Source organism: Astyanax mexicanus, chromosome 3, assembly GCF_023375975.1.
Source record: "Astyanax mexicanus isolate ESR-SI-001 chromosome 3, AstMex3_surface, whole genome shotgun sequence".
In the NCBI taxonomy this organism is placed as follows: Eukaryota; Metazoa; Chordata; class Actinopteri; order Characiformes; family Acestrorhamphidae; genus Astyanax; species Astyanax mexicanus.
The window spans coordinates 8,305,001-8,323,779 of NC_064410.1; the positions used below are offsets into that span (position 1 = coordinate 8,305,001).

Consider the following 18,779-nt stretch of genomic DNA (forward strand, 5'->3'; position numbering starts at 1 on the left):
ACAGTAGACAGGTCAGTTAACAAACAGTAGACAGGTCAGTAAATAAACAGTATATAGGTCAGTTAACAAACAGTAGATAGGTCAGTTAACAAACAGTAGACAGGTCAGTTATCAAACAGTAGATTGGTCAGCAAATAAACAGTGAATTAGTCAGTTAACAAACAGTAGATAGGTCAGTAAATAAACAGTAGACAGGTCAGTCAATAAACAGTAGATAGGTCAGTAATTAAACAGCTAATCGGTCAGCAAATAAACAGTGAATTGGTCAGTTAACAAACAGTAGACAGGTCAGTTAACAAACAGTAGACAGGTCAGTTAACAAACAGTAGACAGGTCAGTTAACAAACAGTAGATAGGTCAGTAAATAAACAGTAGATAGGTCAGTAATTAAACAGCTAATCGGTCAGCAAATAAACAGTGAATTAGTCAGTTAACAAACAGTAGATAGGTCAGTAAATAAACAGTAGATAGGTCAGTAAATAAACAGTGAATTAGTCAGTTAACAAATGTAACAGGTATCGTAATACAGTACCTGTAGACAGATATGTTCCTGTAAAACAGGGGAGAAATGAAGAGACAGCTCTGAACTTGACTCAGTCCTCTGCAGTTCTGATTTATTAAACAATATTCATTTGCACCAAATATCTGTGTCTTTACTCGCTGTCATTGCATTTACAATGTATTTTATATAAAAAAATAATTTAAACATTCACAAAAATGCAAAATAAAATTAAACAAATTCACATTACATATTTTCACATGTCCAATTTCACTTTAGTAGGCCACATCCTTCATTACCCCTTAAAACTGGTATAAATATATACCTACCGTATTTTTCGGGCTATAAGGCGCACTTAAAATACTTATTTTTTCCCAAAAATCGTCATTGCGCCTTATAATGCAGTGCGCCTTGTGTATGGATTTTGCTTGTGTTTACTGACCTCGATTTTTATGTGGTGCACGGCGCTCTGTTGTGCAGAATTCCTCACCCACGCCAGAAAAAGATCCCCCTCTTGGGCTAGCGCACGGTTACCTTTGACTGCCGTACTGCCTCTCGGCTGTGGCTCAGGGTAGCTAGTTTCCACTGTAGCTCCGTGGCCAGAACAAGGTGCCGGTAAACTTTCCTTTCCACCCGTTCTGGGGTATTAGCACAAACTGTTTCTTTTTAGCGCCCACTTCTAAGTAAAGTTAACCTCTTAACACGCGCTGGCCCACCGGCGGGCCAGAAATATTTAATATTTCATAACTGGCTGTGTTTCTGAATAGTTATGAACAGTTACAGGTTCAATATAGACATCCAATATACCATTTTAAAGCTTAGAATCTCTGCTTTTGAGCTTTTTTTGAGCCTATTTAGCGGAATATCCTTTCAGAAAATAAACATTTAGGGCGAAATATGCCTTGGTTATGATTTTAATAATTCATAACTCTCATATTTGCGTTTATCGTTCGTCCATATTTCATCGAATGCGGTCATGTCATACACCATTCGAACCGTCTGGCTCTCCGGATTCCAGAACTGTGCTTTTACTGTAGGATGTATGTTTCATGAATTAGAGCTGCGTCAGAGCGCATGTTTCCAGTAATAAAAGGCTCTCCTTTTGTCCGGGGTTAACCTCCGGTCACTGCCGCCACCCCCCGAACACACACACGCACTCAGCCACAGGTCCTACCTTCAAAACGCGTCCAGACTAAAGAGAATCCATCAATCCAGTCTCCTGTAATCCACAGTTATATCCAAACAGCGCTGGAAATCACTTCATCCAGAAATGAAACTTATCCAATCTTTATCTCTGTTTTAAAACCGTTTTATTCACCGAATTCGGCACAACACGCTATTATAGTCAGAAGCCTCGCGGAGTAATGCGGTACTTGCTGTGCTTCAACATAATATTATGGTCTGTCGGAGCGTTGCGGCTACCGTTGTCAGGAGCCTCGCGGAGTAATACGTACTTGCTGTGCTTCAACATAATATTATGGTCTGTCGGAGCGTTGCGGCTACCGTTGTCAGGAGCGTCGCGGAGTAATACGTACTTGCTGTGCTTGTTGATTTATTGCTCAGAGATGTTGTTATTTTTCACAGATATTGTGAAGGATTTATTGCTCAGAGTTATTGTTACTGATATAAATAAAGTTTCATTTAGTGCGCCTTATAATCCAGTGCGCCTTGTGTATGGACTAACACTAAAAATAGACCGTTCACTCATCGTGCGCCTTATAATACGGTGCGCCTTATAGTCCGAAAAATACGGTACATATGTAGTAAATAATACATAATATATAATATCTACATAACAAAGCATATTTGTAGCAATAAATTAGTGTGGAAAATACACTTGGGAAAATTAGCTCTGAAAACTAAATGTTTAGATATACACACTTGGGCAAAACTAAAATACTGCAGGCTATGAACATAAAACAATTAGAACAGTACAATATTCAAAGTCATTAATTTACTATAAACAGGTCAGCTTTTAAACAAAACTATCACTTTTCTGAGAAAACTACATTTAAAAGTGTAGCTAGCTCACCCACTAAACCAACATAGCTAGCTAGCTTCCCAAGGTCAAACTAACACTCATTCAAAACAGTCCCATATTTCACACAACACACTCTTTCTAGAACAAATAACTAACAAAATTCCTAATTACAACTTGTATTTTGTACTTTCATTGGGTTATCATCTTCATTTTAGTACCACAAACCTGTAAAACAGGGGAGAAATGAAGAGACAGCTCTGAACTTGACTCAGTCCTCTGCAGTTCTGAGAGAACTTTCTAGAGAACAATGTAATATGAAGCTGCCGCCTTCTACTGCCACCTTCAGGCTCAAAAGCGTTATAGCAGGCTTGATCAATAGAGCTGTATAAATTGTTTTTCTGACCACAATAAAAGTACAACAGCTATACATTTTACAAGAACAATTAAACACAACCTAAAATCTTTGAAATAAAAGAAAAATATGTACACAAATATTTACACAACTAATTATACAAAGTTATATATAATTTTGACATATAAACACTTATGTGAGCACACTTAAGTGGGCGTCACACAAACAGTAGACAGTTCAGTAAATAAACAGTAGACAGGTCAGTAAATAAACAGTAGATAGGTCAGCAAATAAACAGTGAATTAGTCAGTTAACAAACAGTAGATAGGTCAGTTAACAAACAGTAGACAGGTCAGTTAACAAACAGTAGATAGGTCAGTTAACAAACAGTAGATAGGTCAGTAAATAAACAGTAGACAGGTCAGTTAACAAACAGTAGGTTGGTCAGCAAATAAACAGTGAATTAGTCAGTTAACAAACAGTAGATAGGTCAGTAAATAAACAGTAGATAGGTCAGTAAATAAACAGTGAATTAGTCAGTTAACAAACAGTAGACAGTTCAGTAAATAAACAGTAGACAGGTCAGTAAATAAACAGTAGACAGGTCAGTAAATAAACAGTAGATAGGTCAGTAAATAAACAGTAGACAGGTCAGTAAATAAACAGTAGATAGGTCAGTAATTAAACAGCTAATCGGTCAGCAAATAAACAGTGAATTAGCCAGTTAACAAACAGTAGATAGGTCAGTTAACAAACAGTAGACAGGTCAGTTAACAAACAGTAGATAGGTCAGTAAATAAACAGTAGATAGGTCAGTAAATAAACAGTGAATTAGTCAGTTAACAAACAGTAGACAGTTCAGTAAATAAACAGTAGACAGTTCAGTAAATAAACAGTAGACAGGTCAGTAAATAAACAGTAGATAGGTCAGTAATTAAACAGCTAATCGGTCAGCAAATAAACAGTGAATTAGTCAGTTAACAAACAGTAGATAGGTCAGTAAATAAACAGTGAATTAGTCAGTAAATAAACAGTGAATTGGTCAGTAAATAAACAGTAGATAGGTCAGTTAACAAACAGTAGATAGGTCAGTATGTACACAGCGGACAGGAAAGTAAAAAACTGTGGACCGTTCGATAAATAAGCAGTGGAAAGGTCAGTAAATAAGCAAATAATTAAACAGTGGACAGGTCAGTAATAATTATTGTAGAATGAAAAGGTCAAACCCAACTGCTGTGACATCAAGAGTATTAAAAATAGTCTTGTTGGAATACCTGTCTCTACTGTCCAGGGAATAATTTCTACTAGATTTTGGAACACTGTTGTAAGGATTTAACAGAATTCAGCCACAAAAGCATCTTAATAAGTGAAGGTCATTTGATGATCATGACTCCACCAACCTCCCCAATCCAGAAGTACTGGATGGAGCTTCAACATTCCAGAGAACACATATACACGGCTCTAACACTCAGTGCTAGTCCATGCCTGCCATTAAATATGGTGCCAATAGGTTCAATGGTTATCTGCTCCCTTAAGAGTTCATAAAAAGCCTAACGTCTAAATAAATGGTGTAAGCTGGTCTTTGATTGTCTCTGTGGTTAAAATGCTAGTCCTTTAGAAGAAAGCATAACCTATACTGGTTATGATTGTAGACCAGCTGAAAAAACATATACTACTCAAGAGCAAAGCTAAACAAACAACTTAACAAACTCAATTTTTTTGGGAAACGCTAGGCTAATACTGCTAACAAACACTGACAAAGTGTTAAACAAGTGTCCTATCATTAAAAAAAGGTTTTACACGTTCAATCTAGAATCTGAACTACACTACATCCTCATAATATCATGCGATGTAGGACTTTTCCACCCTCAGACTGGAACATAGCGAGAGAAGTGATATCTGGCACTGTGCTGAGGTTAATGTAGTTCCGGTTACTGCAGCATTCAGCTCTGTGAAGTAGTGTAAGGTAAATCCCACACTGTTCCAAACCACATCCACCTACCAAACTAAACCACACTAATTAAGATCTGGAGGAGTTTTGAGTTGAGTCCCGGCTGAGAGATGAGCGGTTCTGGGGCGTGTCTACAGAGATAAGATTGATGACAGTCTTAAATGACCCCTTCTAGCAGGTTATAATACCATTAACGATAAATAACACACAGTAGGTGTAACATAGATATCATCACAGCACTTATAAAGTGGAAGTGGGTGGAGTCAGAGGGGGCTGTATTCCTCCTCATGGTCTGACGGATGTGGAGACCCACAGGGGGTGGAGAGAATCAGAGAGATGGAGGGAGAGAGAGGAGGGCGGATAAGCATGCGAGAAGGAGACGGGAGGATGAGTGAGCGAGAAGGAGAAAGAGGGGAATGGAGGAGAGAGTGAGAAGCACATGGAGATGGAGGAGAGCGGAGGAGAGAAAAAGAGGGAGATGCAGGAGAGTGGAGGCGAGAGAGGGATGGAGACGCAGGAGAGTGGAGACGAGAGAGGGATGGAGAAGCAGGAGAGTGGAGACGAGAGAGGGATGGAGACGCAGGAGAGTGGTGGCGAGAGAGGGATGGAGATGCAGGAGAGTGGAGATGAGAGAGAGATGGAGAGTGAGGAGGTTGGAGACGAGACAGTGATGGAGATGGAGAAAGATGTAGGCGAGAGCGGGATGGAGATGGAGGAGGATGAGTGTAGTATGGGGACAGAGGGGCTGGGGGCGAGGAGTCGTCGGGGGGAGAAGGTGGGGACGGGGAGCAGTAGTATGGTGAGAGTGGAGATAAGGGTGACAGGGGAGGTGGTGGTGGTGGGGATGGTGGTGGTAATGATGGTGGGGGTGGGGGTGGTGGGCAGTAATAGGGTGTTTGTGATGGTTGGGGAGGGAACGTGAAGTTCTTGCAGGGGTAGAAGACCGCCCTCTGCTTCAGCCCAGCCATCAGCTCCTTCTTAGTGTAGTTATTCAGCGTGGAGATCCCAGAGGACATACAGCAGGTGAAGGCCACCCATGCCATGCTTTAACAGACAAACAGAAAACGGCAAAATATCAGGCAGAAATTCAGCAGGTACTATGTTTAAACGTATGTGGTATTTACGATGTTTACGGGTAAGGCACAGGGTATATATGGTGCATTAGGGATAAGGTGCAACGTGTAAAGGGTAAAATATAGGTAAGATTCTGTAGGGTTACGATACAGGGTGCAGAGGTAAGGTGTAGAGGGTGCTACAGGGGTAATGTACCGTGATGCTGTGCGCCATGGTAGGGTAAGGGTACTTTGGGGGGGGGCAGTCCAGGGTGTAAAGGTAGGGTGTAGAGGATGCAATGTAGATGGTGTTGTAAGGGTAATGTACAGGGTGTAAATGTAAGGTCTAGAGACTTTTGTAGGGGTAGATTCCAGGGTGTAGAGGATATTGTAGGGGTAAGTTACACAATGTAGTGGGTGCTGTAGGGGTAATGTACAGGGTGTAGAGGTAAGCTGTAGAGAGAATTGTAGGGGTAATGCACAGGGTGTAGATGTATGATGTAGAGGGTGATATAGGGGTGATGTACAGTTAAGGATTGGAGAGTATTGAAGGTACAGGGAGTAGATGGTGTTGTAGGAGTAATGTACAGGTTGTAGAGTGAACTGGTAGGAATTTGAGGTTGTTTTAGGGATAAGGCACAGGGTGAACTGGTGGGAATTAGAGGGTGTTGTAGGGGTAAGGTGCAGGGTGAACTGGTAGGGTATAGAAGGTGTTGTAAAGGTGAGGTACAGGGTGAACTGGTAGGAATTTGAGGTTGTTTTAGGGATAAGGTACAGAGTGAACTGGTGGAAATTAGAGGGTGTTGTAGGGGTAAGGTACAGTGTGCTGTGGTAGGGTACAGATGGTGTTGTAGAGGTAAGTTACAGTGTGCTGTGGTAGGGTACAGAGGGTGTTGTAGGGGTAAGGTACAGTGTACTGTGGTAGGCTACAGAGGGTGTTGTAGAGGTAAGGTACAGTGTGCTGTGGTAGGGTACAGAGGGTGTTGTAGGGTTAAGGAACAGGATGTAGACAGAGGCAGGTATGTAACTCACTAAAAGGCCCAGGAGTATCCATAGCTACGAGGTACGAGGTGAACTGGTAGGGTGTAAAGGGTGCAATAGGCGTAAGATAAAGGGTGAACTGGTAGGGTTTAGAGGGTGCAAAAGCGTAAGGTACGGGGTGAACTGGTAGGGTTTAGAGGGTGCAATAGGCGTAAGGTACAGGGTGAACTGGTAGTGGGCAGAGTGTGCTATATGGGGTAAGGTACAGGGTGAAATGGTAGAAATGTGAAGGTGTTGTAGGGGTAGGGTACAGGGTGAAGGGTGTTGTAGGGGTAAGAGACAGGGTGAAAGGGCAGGAATTTCGGGGTGTTGTAGGGGTAAGGTACAGGGAACATCCTAGGGTACAGAGGGTGTTATAGGAGTAAGGTACAGGGTGAACTGGTAGGGTTTAGAGGGTGCAATAGGTGTAAGGTACAGGGTGCCGTGGTAGGGTACAGTGGATGTTGTAGGGTTAAGGAACAGGATGTAGACAGAGGCAGGTATGTAACTCACTAAAAGGCCCAGGAGTATCCATAGCTATGAGGTTTAAAATCCTCCGGTCCACTGGAGGCAGTCACCTGGAAGACCTGCATGAACATTATATGGGCAACCATCCCTACCAGACCTAAGAAAAACACAAACACACACACCCACCCACTTCACAACCTGCAAACTAGCTACCAGTTGAATTATTAAAGTGTGTGGCAGTGGCCCCAGTGCAGTAGGAGCAGTAGTTTACCTCCTAGTACAGTGAAGACCGCAGCGTAGGCGTTCAGCAGCTGTCCCCAGCGGTTTGCCAGAGGCCACCAGGCAGATAAACACAACTGCATCGACAGCAACAGACAACTTATACACAAAAGACTGACATACATCAGCTCCATCCCCACACAAAGCCAGAAGATGCCTACAGAGAGAGAGAAAGAGAGAAAGAGGGAGATGTTTAATGCTTCTGGTGTTTAATTATTAAATTCTACAGTACATTAACCCTTAACAGGAAGTAATTTTACATGTTTATTTTACACTCATAGCTCAGTAGGAACAGTGCTCAAGATTCAGTAGAAGAATATGTTTTAGGCCAAATCCCATTTCACCCCTTTGCCCTACCACTTACCCCTACCCCTTCTTTTTGAGTGTAAAAGGGATAAAAATCTACCCCTACTAAGTAACATAGCAGGGATTTTCACTATCTCTATTTTCAGATATAAAACACATTGTCAAAATCTCATTCATACTAACAGCCCTCCTGTACGACTTAGCTGGACCCACTATCCTTTAAGACGTATGTTCTGAAGACAAGCATCTAGACCAGGGTGTCCGAAGACCATCTAAGCACAATCATTCTCATACACTATATCGCCAATAGAATTGACTCACCCATCAAAATAATTTAATTTGGATGTTCCAATCACTTCCATTGCAATAAGTGTATAAAACCAAGCAGCTCGGCAAGCAGACTGCTTCTACAAACATTAGTGAAAGAATGGGTTGCTCTCAGGAACTCAGTCAATTTCAGCGTGATACTGAGAAAGGATGCAGCACCTGCGCAACAAGTCCAATTGTGAAATTTCCTTACTACTAAATATTCCACAGCTAACTGTCAGTGACATGAAAAAATGGCAAGCAATTGGAAACAACAACTGGGTTTGGCGGTTGCCAGAAGAACGGTACTAGTCTCAATGCATTGCGCTAAGTGTAAAATTAGGTGTAGGGGGGGCTATGATGTGGGGTTGTCTTTTAGGATTTGTCTCCTTAGTTCCATTACAAGTAATCCTTAATGCCAGGGTGCGAATTATACAACAATAATTGGGGGGGTCAAATGTTTCTTGGGGTGGTCAAATATTTCTTGGTGGACGGGGGGGGGTTGGGTTTAGGCTTTGACCCTGTTGCAACTGAGAAGATGTTGGTTGGCTTCAAATGAGAAGTGTGTTGGGGGGGTGGGTGGGACTTTCACACATACGTTCAAGAATTATAAATACATTCCATAAAAGGGAATAACAATATAAAATCAACAATATAAATTTTATTGGTAGACAAACTATTTACATGTATTATCCTTAAGAGTTTTATTTAAAAAAAAAAAAAAAATAGTGAAAGCCAATGATTAGATTTTGGGGGCAGAAAAAAAATCATAAGGGCCAATAAACACCAGAGGGCAGTGTGGTTTAAAACATTTCCTGACCGATTGCTCTTAAACTGTGTTCCTCTGGTGGTTTGGACAGTCAGGAATCAGGCATAACATTAAGACCACCTTCTTTATTCTACATTTATTATCCATTTTTATAATAATAGCTGCTCTGTGGTGGTCTATCCTGTGGGGTCCCGACCATTGAAGCATAAGGTTAAAGAAGGATAATAAAGTATGCATAGAACAATTCAGTATGTCTTCTATGCAAATCCATATTACTCCCATTACTCCAAACTTTTCATTTGATCATTTGATATATATATATATATATACAGCTCTGGAAAAAAATAAGAGACCACTCCAGTTTCTAAATCAGTTTCTATTTATAGGTTTATGTTTGAGTAAAATGAACATTGTTGTTTATTCTAAAAACTATGATCAACATTTTTCCAAAATTCCAAATAAAAATATTGTCATTTAGAGCATTTCTTTGCAGAAAATGAGAAATGGTTGAAATAACACAAAAGATGCAGAGAATTCAGACCTCAAATAATGCAAAGAAAACAAGTTTATATTCATAAAGTTCAGAAATCAGAAATCAATATTTGGTGGAATAACCCTGGTTTTTAATTACAGTTTTCTTATCTTATCTTGGCATGTTCTCCTCCACCAGTCTTACACACTGCTTTTCGATAACTTTATGCCTCTCCTGGTCCATGGCTTGTGATCATCCAACTTCCTTTTGATTATATTCCAGAGGTTTTCAATTTGGTAAAATCAAAGAAAATGACCATTTTTAAGTGGTTTCTTATTTTTTCCAGAGTTGTATATCATTAGTATAGAAAGGCTTCTTCAAGAATTGAATGGTGTCATTTGATAACAGTTTGATTTGCTGGTTTTATAGGACTACAAATTCTGGTTCTTAAGTTTAACTTCTGATTACAAATTGCTACAGTAATAATATCACTTAAAACATATACACTGAAAAAACATGAGAATGAGATATTTATAAATTTATCTGTGTGATATTTAATATTTATGTTTTATATTACTCCGAACTCTAGTCTATGTACAACCAAATAGACAATTTTCCTACATTTACAATCCCAATTAATTCAAATTCTTACAGTATTATTACTTGAAACATACATAATGAATGAAAAATATTACAAAATATTAAAAGTTGATTTTCTTACTTTATAGGAGTCTAAATTCTATAGGAGTCTATATACAACCAAATTATGCATTTTACAATTTTGACATCCCATTACTCTTTATTATTACATATTATTACAGTAATATAATTTTAAAATTACATAATTAATACTCTGGAAAGAGTTTTTTTTAAGAAATCAGTCATTTTTCTGGATATCATCTTGATTTTCGTCTTTAATAAGATTTCAAATTGTTGTTTATACATAATGTAATGTTTAAAATATAGTGGTTTTATCCTGAAAACAGCTGTATTTTAGTTTTACTAAGAGAAAGGTTTGCATTTCCAAAATTGTAAACTCTTCTACAGATTGGTAATTGTGTTTCTGGTGTTTAATTGTTATTTAAATAGTATATTGAGCTGTAAAACTCGTTTCTGTTCTATGTTCAGTCTCTGCACAAGAAGTTTGAGCAGCTTCTCCCTCAGCTCCGCTGTGCACGCAGCTACCTTAATACACGGTTTATACGCACATATAACATTTTCACACAGATTCATCTTATTTCCAGCAAATATGTTACTTTTATTTTGCTTATATCTATTAACATGCTTTACATACTTTTATTTTAAATATGTTATTATGATTATTACTATTATTACGATTTTTCAGTAAAGCTCTTCTGGATAAGCATTACCTTTCTCTGATCCAGGAGTGAGAGCCATGAAACTGCGACATTTTTCCTCTAAAACAGAGAAGAGAGAGAAACCAGTCAGGAAAATCAGCTTCAGAGCAGGAATAATAAATAAAACCTTACTGAACCCTCACAAAAAAAACGTTACTGAACTTTAAACCAACCATTATATAGAAATGGTGTGAAAAAGTATTTCTTTTGAAAAGATATCTTTTGTTTTTGCTTTTTTGTCATATTGATATTTTTCCAGTTCTCAAACAAATAATATCAGACAAAGATAACCTGAGTAAATATAAAAAGCACTCCTTAAATGATCATTTTATTTATTAAAGGAAAAAAACTATTAAAACCAATCTAGCTCTGTTTGAAAAAATCTAATAACTTGGTTGAGCCACCCTTGGCAGCAACAACTGCAATCAAGCTTTACCGATATCTTGCAACGTGTCTTTTACATCTCTGCAGAGGTATTTTGGTCCACTCTTCTTTGCAGAATTGTTTTAATTCAGACACATTGGGAGGTTTTTCAACATAAACAACCTGTTTAAGATCATCTACTCAAATCATCTCAAACAGACTTTGACTAGGCCACTCCAAAACCTTAATTTATTTGTTTTTAAGCCATTCAGAGGTGGACTTGTTTGTGTGCTTTGGATCATTGTCCTGCTGCAGAACCCAAGCACGCCTGAGCTTGAGGTTAAGTCAAGAACAGATGGTCAGACATTCTTCTTCAGGACTGTCTGGTAACCAGTAGAATTCCTGGTTCCGTCTATTCCAGCAAGTTGTCCAGACCCTGAAGCAGCAAAGCAGCCCCAGACCATTACACTACCACCACCATGTTTTATGCTCAGTATGATCTTTTTTTCTGAAATCATGTGGTAATTTTATGCCAGATGTAGCGGAATACACACCTTCCAAAAAATTCCACTTTTGTCACGTCAGTCCAAAAAATATTTACTTAAAATAATTGGGATCATCAAGATGTTTTTTTGGCAAATGTAAAATAGGCCGTTATGTTCTTTTAAGTCGCATGGAGACCATTTTCATCCAGCCTCTTTCTTATTATTGGATCATTAACACTGACCTTAATTGAGGCAAGTGAAACTAAAACAGTTCTTTAGATGTTGATCTGGGTTGTTTTTTGGACCTCCTGGATGAGTTGTCCATGCCCTTTTATATTACTTTCAGTCAGCTTACCACTCCTGGGAAGGTTCACCAGTGTTCTATGTTTTCTCCATTAGTGAATAATAGCTCTCACTGTGGGTTACTGAAGTCCCAAAGCTTTAGAAATGACATTGTTACCTTTCCCAGACTGATAGCTGATCAATGACTTTGTTTTCTCATCTATGTTTAAATTTCTTCAGACTGGAGCATAATGTGTTGATTTTTAGATGTTTTAGCTGCTTCATGTTGTCAAACAGGTTCTATTTAAGTGATTTCTTGATTCTGCAGGTCTGACAGTAATCAGGCCTGTTTGTGGCTAGTGAAATGTATCTCAGCTTTCCAAAAAGTGTGATTAATCACAGTTAATTTATGGAGGGGCAAACACTTTGTCACACAGGGCTAGATTGGTTTGGAAAGCCTTTTCCACTTATTAAAGCAGCACTAGGTAGGATTTCCTTGATTTTTTCATTTTTAAAGAAGTAAAATTACAGCTTGAAACTCACTGCAGCGCTGCATTGAGGTGTAATAGGAGGAATAGCGGTGCTCTCGTGTCTGTGCCGGAGCTCCTCTGAGCTCAAACCAGACTCTGTAAGTTTTCCCGAGGCGGCCGCGACCAACGCTTGCGAGAACTGCGACCTGCTTTCCGACCTTTAGTTCTAACAGTTCTACAAGGACTACTTCTTTACGTTCATTCTTTACAAACTAACATACAGACACTCTGGCAGAAGCTGCAAAGAGACCAAATATGTCCGTGAAAGCCAGAAAACGAGAAAGAGAAACTAATCCGCCTGAAACATTTATTACACTCTGCAACTGTAGGGGGAGCCCACGAGCACAAAATCTCAATCCTACCTAGTGGAGCTTTAAATGAAATCATAATTTAAAAAGTATTTTTTACACTTACTCAGGTTATATTTGTCTGATATCAAAGTTTGTTTGATATTCTGAAAAATCTAAGTATGAGAAAAATGCAAAAACAAAAAAGAAATCTGTATAAGAACATAAAAAGATCAGATCAGAACAATTAATCTGTCTAAAGGCACAGTCATGTAGCACAAACCTCTAGGGGTCAATTATGTGTGTGGGGTCGGGTGGGGGTGTGGGGTGTGGGAGATGGTGCATGATCCCCCCCCCCCCCACCTTGAAACGATCCGAGAGAGAAATCCCATTGAAATATGAGATTTATAATCCATAATTGAATTCTGCTGCTGGAGACAAACAGCCAAACACCAGCACCCAGTAATCCTCTTTACAGAGTGTTTCTCTCTGTCACACACACACACACCGCACACATTGGGCAGCCCAAGCTTGTTTAGCGTTGGCCTCGATTGTTCTGAAACTACAGCTGAACACACACACACACACATAGCTGTGAGCTTCATTACATCCCGTAGTGTCCTCACACCCTCTCGTATCTCTGAGAACATGGAGAACCCGAAACTGTAAACACACTAAAGCTGCTCAGAGTGATTGGAGGATTCACCATCACCACCATTCACCATGATGTTGGTCAGCACAGGTGTCTGTTTTTTAATGTATTGGAGCTGGTTCGCTGCACTTTCCTCATAATTTGCTGAATACCCAGTGATGCTGCATCAGCGACAGTTAGAAAAGAGGTGGAGTCTGACAGTCTCACGTGTATCAGAGGAGGCATGTGCTGGCCTTCACCCTTTTGATGCTGAGAGCATTACTTTCATATTTTTTGCACTATAAAGTGCACCGGAATATAAGGTGCATTTTGCGACACTAGTAAAGAACAGGGGTGTCGCCACATTTTCCTTCTAATTCAACAGGTTTCGCTGCTGAAGTAAAAATAAGCTAAAATAATTAAACAAAACTGTAATTCTTAAAAAAGAAGAGACATTTTCTTAAACCAGTGCTGGATGTATATCTACACAGATTTCTCTCCTGATTTATTTCTCTCCTGTTTATTTGGGTAATTTGAGTAAAGCACTTCTATTTATTTATAGTAAACTTAGGTTTCCAGAGGTCTACTAAGGCTGGGTGCAGCAGCATTAGCAGCTAACCACTAGCACTAGTCGTGGTTAGTGGCTAATGCTGCCCGACAGTGCTACACTGATGTACCCCGAGTGTTTTGGTAAGCCAGGGCGATATTAGCTAGCGGTTCGTTCCACGTAGCTTGGTTTAACATGGTAGACGTGCAGGCTATAATCTGATATAGTCATCTCTGAATGGCGAAAGAGCTAGCGTTTAGTGCGGTTAGCAGCTAATGCTAATGCTGCTCCAGCAGTGCTTGCCAGGGTTAGCAGCAGACTACAGGCCGACTACAGGCACATCAGATTATAAAGCGCATTGACAATTTTTTGTAAAATGTAAGGTGATAGTGGGAGTGTTAATAAGTGTGTAGGGTAATTGGCCTTCTAAATCATAAACAAAATGTGATCAAATTTTAAACAAAACAAAAACAAACAAAAAAAAACCCCACCCCGTCCACTCACCCCAGGCGTCTGTGTGGATGTTCTCCTCACAGCTCTTCCAGATCCCGGCGTGGAAGGTGGGGAAGATGAAGCTGTCGTCGCCGGTCTCCCAGGAGAAGGAAGAGGAGTTGCTGTTTACTCCGGGGACGGGGGTGCAGCGGTGCAGCCTGTTGACGGAGCAGAGCGGCTTCGGAACCTTCTGTCTGCCGTGACACCAATGAGAGGAGAGCAGGGCCACGGTCGAGAGGGCCAGAGCCAGCAGGGTCTGCAGGAAGGAGAGCTGGGGGGTGCGCAGCCGGGATAACACTCCCATCATCTACACACACACACACACACACTAGTTTATTTTTTGTCCACTGTTGTCCACATCTTTACAAATTTGCTTTGCTAAACTATTATAAAATTGCATACTTGCACATCCTGTATGGCTGACATCAGTCATCTTCTCAATATGTACAACATCTGGTGTACATTGTTATGCACATCGTGTACATCTGCACTACCTCCATTACACAAACACTAAAATACTCTACTTTTATACTTTATCTTTATCTATCTACCTTTTTAAGGCCCTCAACTTTTTCCTAACATGTAGTGATGTGTAATCCAGGTTCAAAAAGCCGAAATCCACCACAGGATTTTGTTCCAGCGCTCTGGGCGGCGACACTGCACCTCAACCATACACCCAGCCGTCTAGGCAGTTGGAGCATAATTCTAGGGTGGATTTTTTTGGCATTTAAGACATGAAATTATCAATATCTACTCTTCCTTTCGGAGGAGAAAGACCTCATCAGAAACTGGAGTAGGCGCTGCACAATAAATCCTTTCTGCATTGCATTATAATGTTGGTACATTTAATAGTCACACTGCAGGACGTGCAGTATTATGTAGAGCAAATTTAATTAGTATAAGGCGGACCGGATTATAAAACGGGCTATCAATAAAGTATATTTTCTGGTCTGTCTTTGTACATATAGCGCACTGGATTATAAGGTGCATTATGTGACACTAGTAAGGCACAGGGGTTTTGCCATGTCTTCATTTTAATTTAGCAGGACTCGCCACTGGGGGTAGAGACCTGTAACGCTAAGCTAAGTAAGCAAAACTGTAATTCTTAAATAAAATAAAATAAAAAAAAACATTCTGACAAGTCAGTCGAATAAAACGAGTGCTGGATGTTAATCTACACAGATTTTTCTCCTGAAAACTGTTTATTTGGGTGAAAAAAGTGCTTCCTTTTATTTACAGTAAGCTTAGATTTCCAGCTTTCCACTAAAGCTGGACGTTAGCATTAGCTAGCATAAGTTAGGCTACAGGCTACAGGCCGATAATACCCACCTCTGGACAGCCAAAGAGCTAGCACGTAGCACGGTTAGCGGCTAATGCTTATAGTGCTGGAGAACTAAACTGAAACTCCTGTATAACGCTGCACTTCAGCGGAGTGGCTTTACTGCTTTCTAAAACCTGACTGGTAAAGTTCATACAGAAGGTGCACTTGCGATTTTTGGGAACATTTAAGGATTTTAAAGTGCACCTTATAGTGAGAAAAATACGGTAAATGTTTTTAGGATATACAGTTAGGCTTAAAAATATGTGGACATTGACACAATCGTGACAAGTGAATTTAAAATAAAACAAATGAGATGGAACTGAAGTGTAGACTTTCTAATTGAATTTAAAGGGGCTGAAAAAAATATGCTATGCAGCGTTTAGGAATTAAAAACAATTTTCTACAAAGCCTTCTCATTTCAGGGGCTCAAACGTAATAGGATAAATTAAATTTTTTAGCAATGACTCCCTAAAGAATTACTGGCTCAGATATTTTATTCTCACTTTACTCATTCCAAATGTATTACTCACGAGGTATCGGCCTCTATTGTGCAGGTTTTGCACTTCTTCTCTTAAAATAAATAAGAGAATTTATTTATTCTCTTATTTATTTAAAGAATTAATTTTTGTCATCAATTGCCCCTCGTCTGCTGTGTTTGTTAAAACTAATTAACTCTTTTAAACTGTCGTATTTAGAGCCTTTTCTGAAGATAACCCATCAGTTTGTAGCAATTCGAACATCTTAGAGGAAGCACCAGAAAACAGCATTTTTTTTTAATTCTATCTAGATTTTTCTCAAGCATAGCACTGAGATGCGGGTGAAATTTCTGTGCTAGTTAACACCATTCATCATGGTATTGTATTAGAAAAGGTTGCATCGGTGGGCTGGAATTCCTGTCATGGCACTGAAGTGGATTTACTCCTATTTTATAAAACAGATTTTAGTGTCTGGTGGGACCAGTAGGGTGCCACAGTAATGGGTGTCGGCGCCATTAAAGCTGAAGGTGGGGCGTCTCCCCTACGCATTTCATAATTCATTATTCGAATGAACTCCCGCCCCACATTTAATATAACATTTTAGTTCAGCCAGTACTGTTTCTATTGCTTTGCTTTAAAAGAATGAATTCCACTTAATGGAGAGTATAGGAGAATACACAGAACATTAAAAGTCCACTCTGGGTTTCAGGGTTGCCTACAGCATCTCACTGCATGTCCAGCTTCTGCTAAAACTTTATTCTGTTGTTATACGCCCTTAAAACTAACTCTAAGCCACGTTAAATGAATGTTCAACGAAATAATTAAATATTAGGAGTATGCTTTTCCTTATTTGCTCTTCTTCCTCCCCAGAAACACAATGGACATAAGGACATTCTTTACAAGGAAACAAAGTACCGGTAAGTAAAGTTTCCCCACAGGAAAGTTAATGCAGTTATCTGGATAGTCAATGTTAGAAGATATATCAGCTTGCCTAGCTTCATTCAAATTCACTGATGACATATAAAAATGTCATTTCATTTCATTATCGTTGGCATAACAGTGGGCTTTAAAACAGGCTGATGAATATATGGGTTAGAATTCTGAATCTGTCTCTAAAATAGTTATTAAAAGAAGTAAATTTGGAGACAAAATCAGGTAAAAGACATGACTCTATAAACCATCATTTCATCAGTCTGGAGGAAGAGTGGAGAGACACACAGTCCAAGCTGCTTGAGGTCTAGTGTGAAGTCTCTACAATCAGTGATGGTTTGTTTGGAGAGACATGTCGGTCATCTGCTGGTGTTGATCCACTGTGTTTTATTATCAAGTCTAAAGTCAGTGCAGTTTTGTTTTCCCACAAAATCTTACAGCACTTCATGCTTCCCTCTGCTACTGACAACTTTTATAGAGATGTGGATTTCATTTTCCAGCAGAATTTGGCACACTGCCCACACTGCCAAAGTAACAAGTGGCCTCAAATAATATTTAAGTTTTCTGAGACACTGATTTGTGGGTTTTCACTGGCTGTAAGCCATAATTATCAACAATAACAGAAATTAATGCTTAAAATAGATCACTCTGTGTGTAATGCAACTATATAATATATGAGTTTCATTTGGAACTGAATAACTGAAATAAAGTAACTTTTCAATGATATTCAATTTTTTGAGATGCACCTGTAAGTGTATATAAATAAATACCATAAATAAACATTACTTACTTTTTTGTTCTCAGTTCGGAGGAAACGGTTATATTTTAGATGATATTTTATATAGACTGTGTTGGGTGCTACTGTTTATTTAATAAAGCTGATGTATAAGCTACCTATCTATTCATATAAGAGATGAGCAATATGGCACTATATTATCATATTGTGATAAAATATTCCATTATATCAACTGGACATTTTATTACAGAGAACATGATTAGTCCAGTTTAATTAGATGAATGAATGCAGTATAAGTGACAGTACTGAGTATAGGACAGCATTTAAATAGAGAATATACAGTGTTTTTTTTTTTAAGGATCTGTCGCTAATTATGCATTTTGATTGTGATTATATGTATGAAAATGTGTGAAAATATTTATATTGTGAAATATTGCAATACCTTGTTTTTTATCATACCGCCCAGCCTTAATTCATATTAATGAGCTTTTCTTGTTTATTCAGCTTAAAAACAAAATGTTCCCACACCAGAGTAACGTACCAGAGTCGTGGAATATAGCTTACTCTTCCCAACCTTCTTTTCCTAAACCAACACAACAGGCAGTATTGAGGTCAACAAGTATTGCGGTCACATCGTAATAATTGTGACAGGCCTACTGACCATCGCACAAACCATTGCTTTAAACTTCTAGACCAGTACGAAAGAGCCAATCAGACACCAGCTTTTGGGTCTGATCCCTGACTTTAATGTTAGGAGAAGGAACACTTACCTGTTCTCCTGAAGAAGCTGCTGTTAGACGAGTGAAGGAAACGTTGGGTAACAGCTGGAATACATCCACCCTCACCCTCACCCTCGCTCCTCTTCCTCTCTATAACCCAGGTGCTG

General features: G+C 39.3%; 1 protein-coding gene and 1 long non-coding RNA gene across 51 annotated transcripts in view; one reads left to right on the forward strand and one right to left on the reverse strand.

The window, feature by feature from the left end:
• LOC125799340 (uncharacterized) overlaps nt 1-3,935 on the forward strand; it is a 4,091-nt gene extending 156 nt beyond the window's left edge. For 2 of the 50 annotated variants that reach the window (XR_007438204.1, XR_007438210.1), the window contains exons 2-7: nt 12-103; nt 380-448; nt 3,115-3,206; nt 3,253-3,436; nt 3,598-3,850; nt 3,897-3,935. This is a non-coding gene — a long non-coding RNA (uncharacterized LOC125799340). The other 48 variants (XR_007438235.1, XR_007438236.1, XR_007438239.1 and 45 more) reach the window with 47 other exon arrangements.
• Nucleotides 3,805-18,774, reverse strand: LOC103037249 (germ cell-specific gene 1 protein). The gene is made up of 6 exons (XM_049475814.1): nt 18,664-18,774; nt 14,443-14,737; nt 10,826-10,873; nt 7,595-7,759; nt 7,369-7,480; nt 3,805-5,827 (listed from the first exon to the last, which is right to left on the reverse strand). The coding sequence occupies exons 2-6, from the start codon at nt 14,735-14,737 to the stop codon at nt 5,047-5,049; spliced, it is 1,401 nt and encodes a 466-aa protein (XP_049331771.1). The 5' UTR covers nt 18,664-18,774; the 3' UTR covers nt 3,805-5,046.
• Nucleotides 18,775-18,779: the final 5 nt, after the last annotated feature.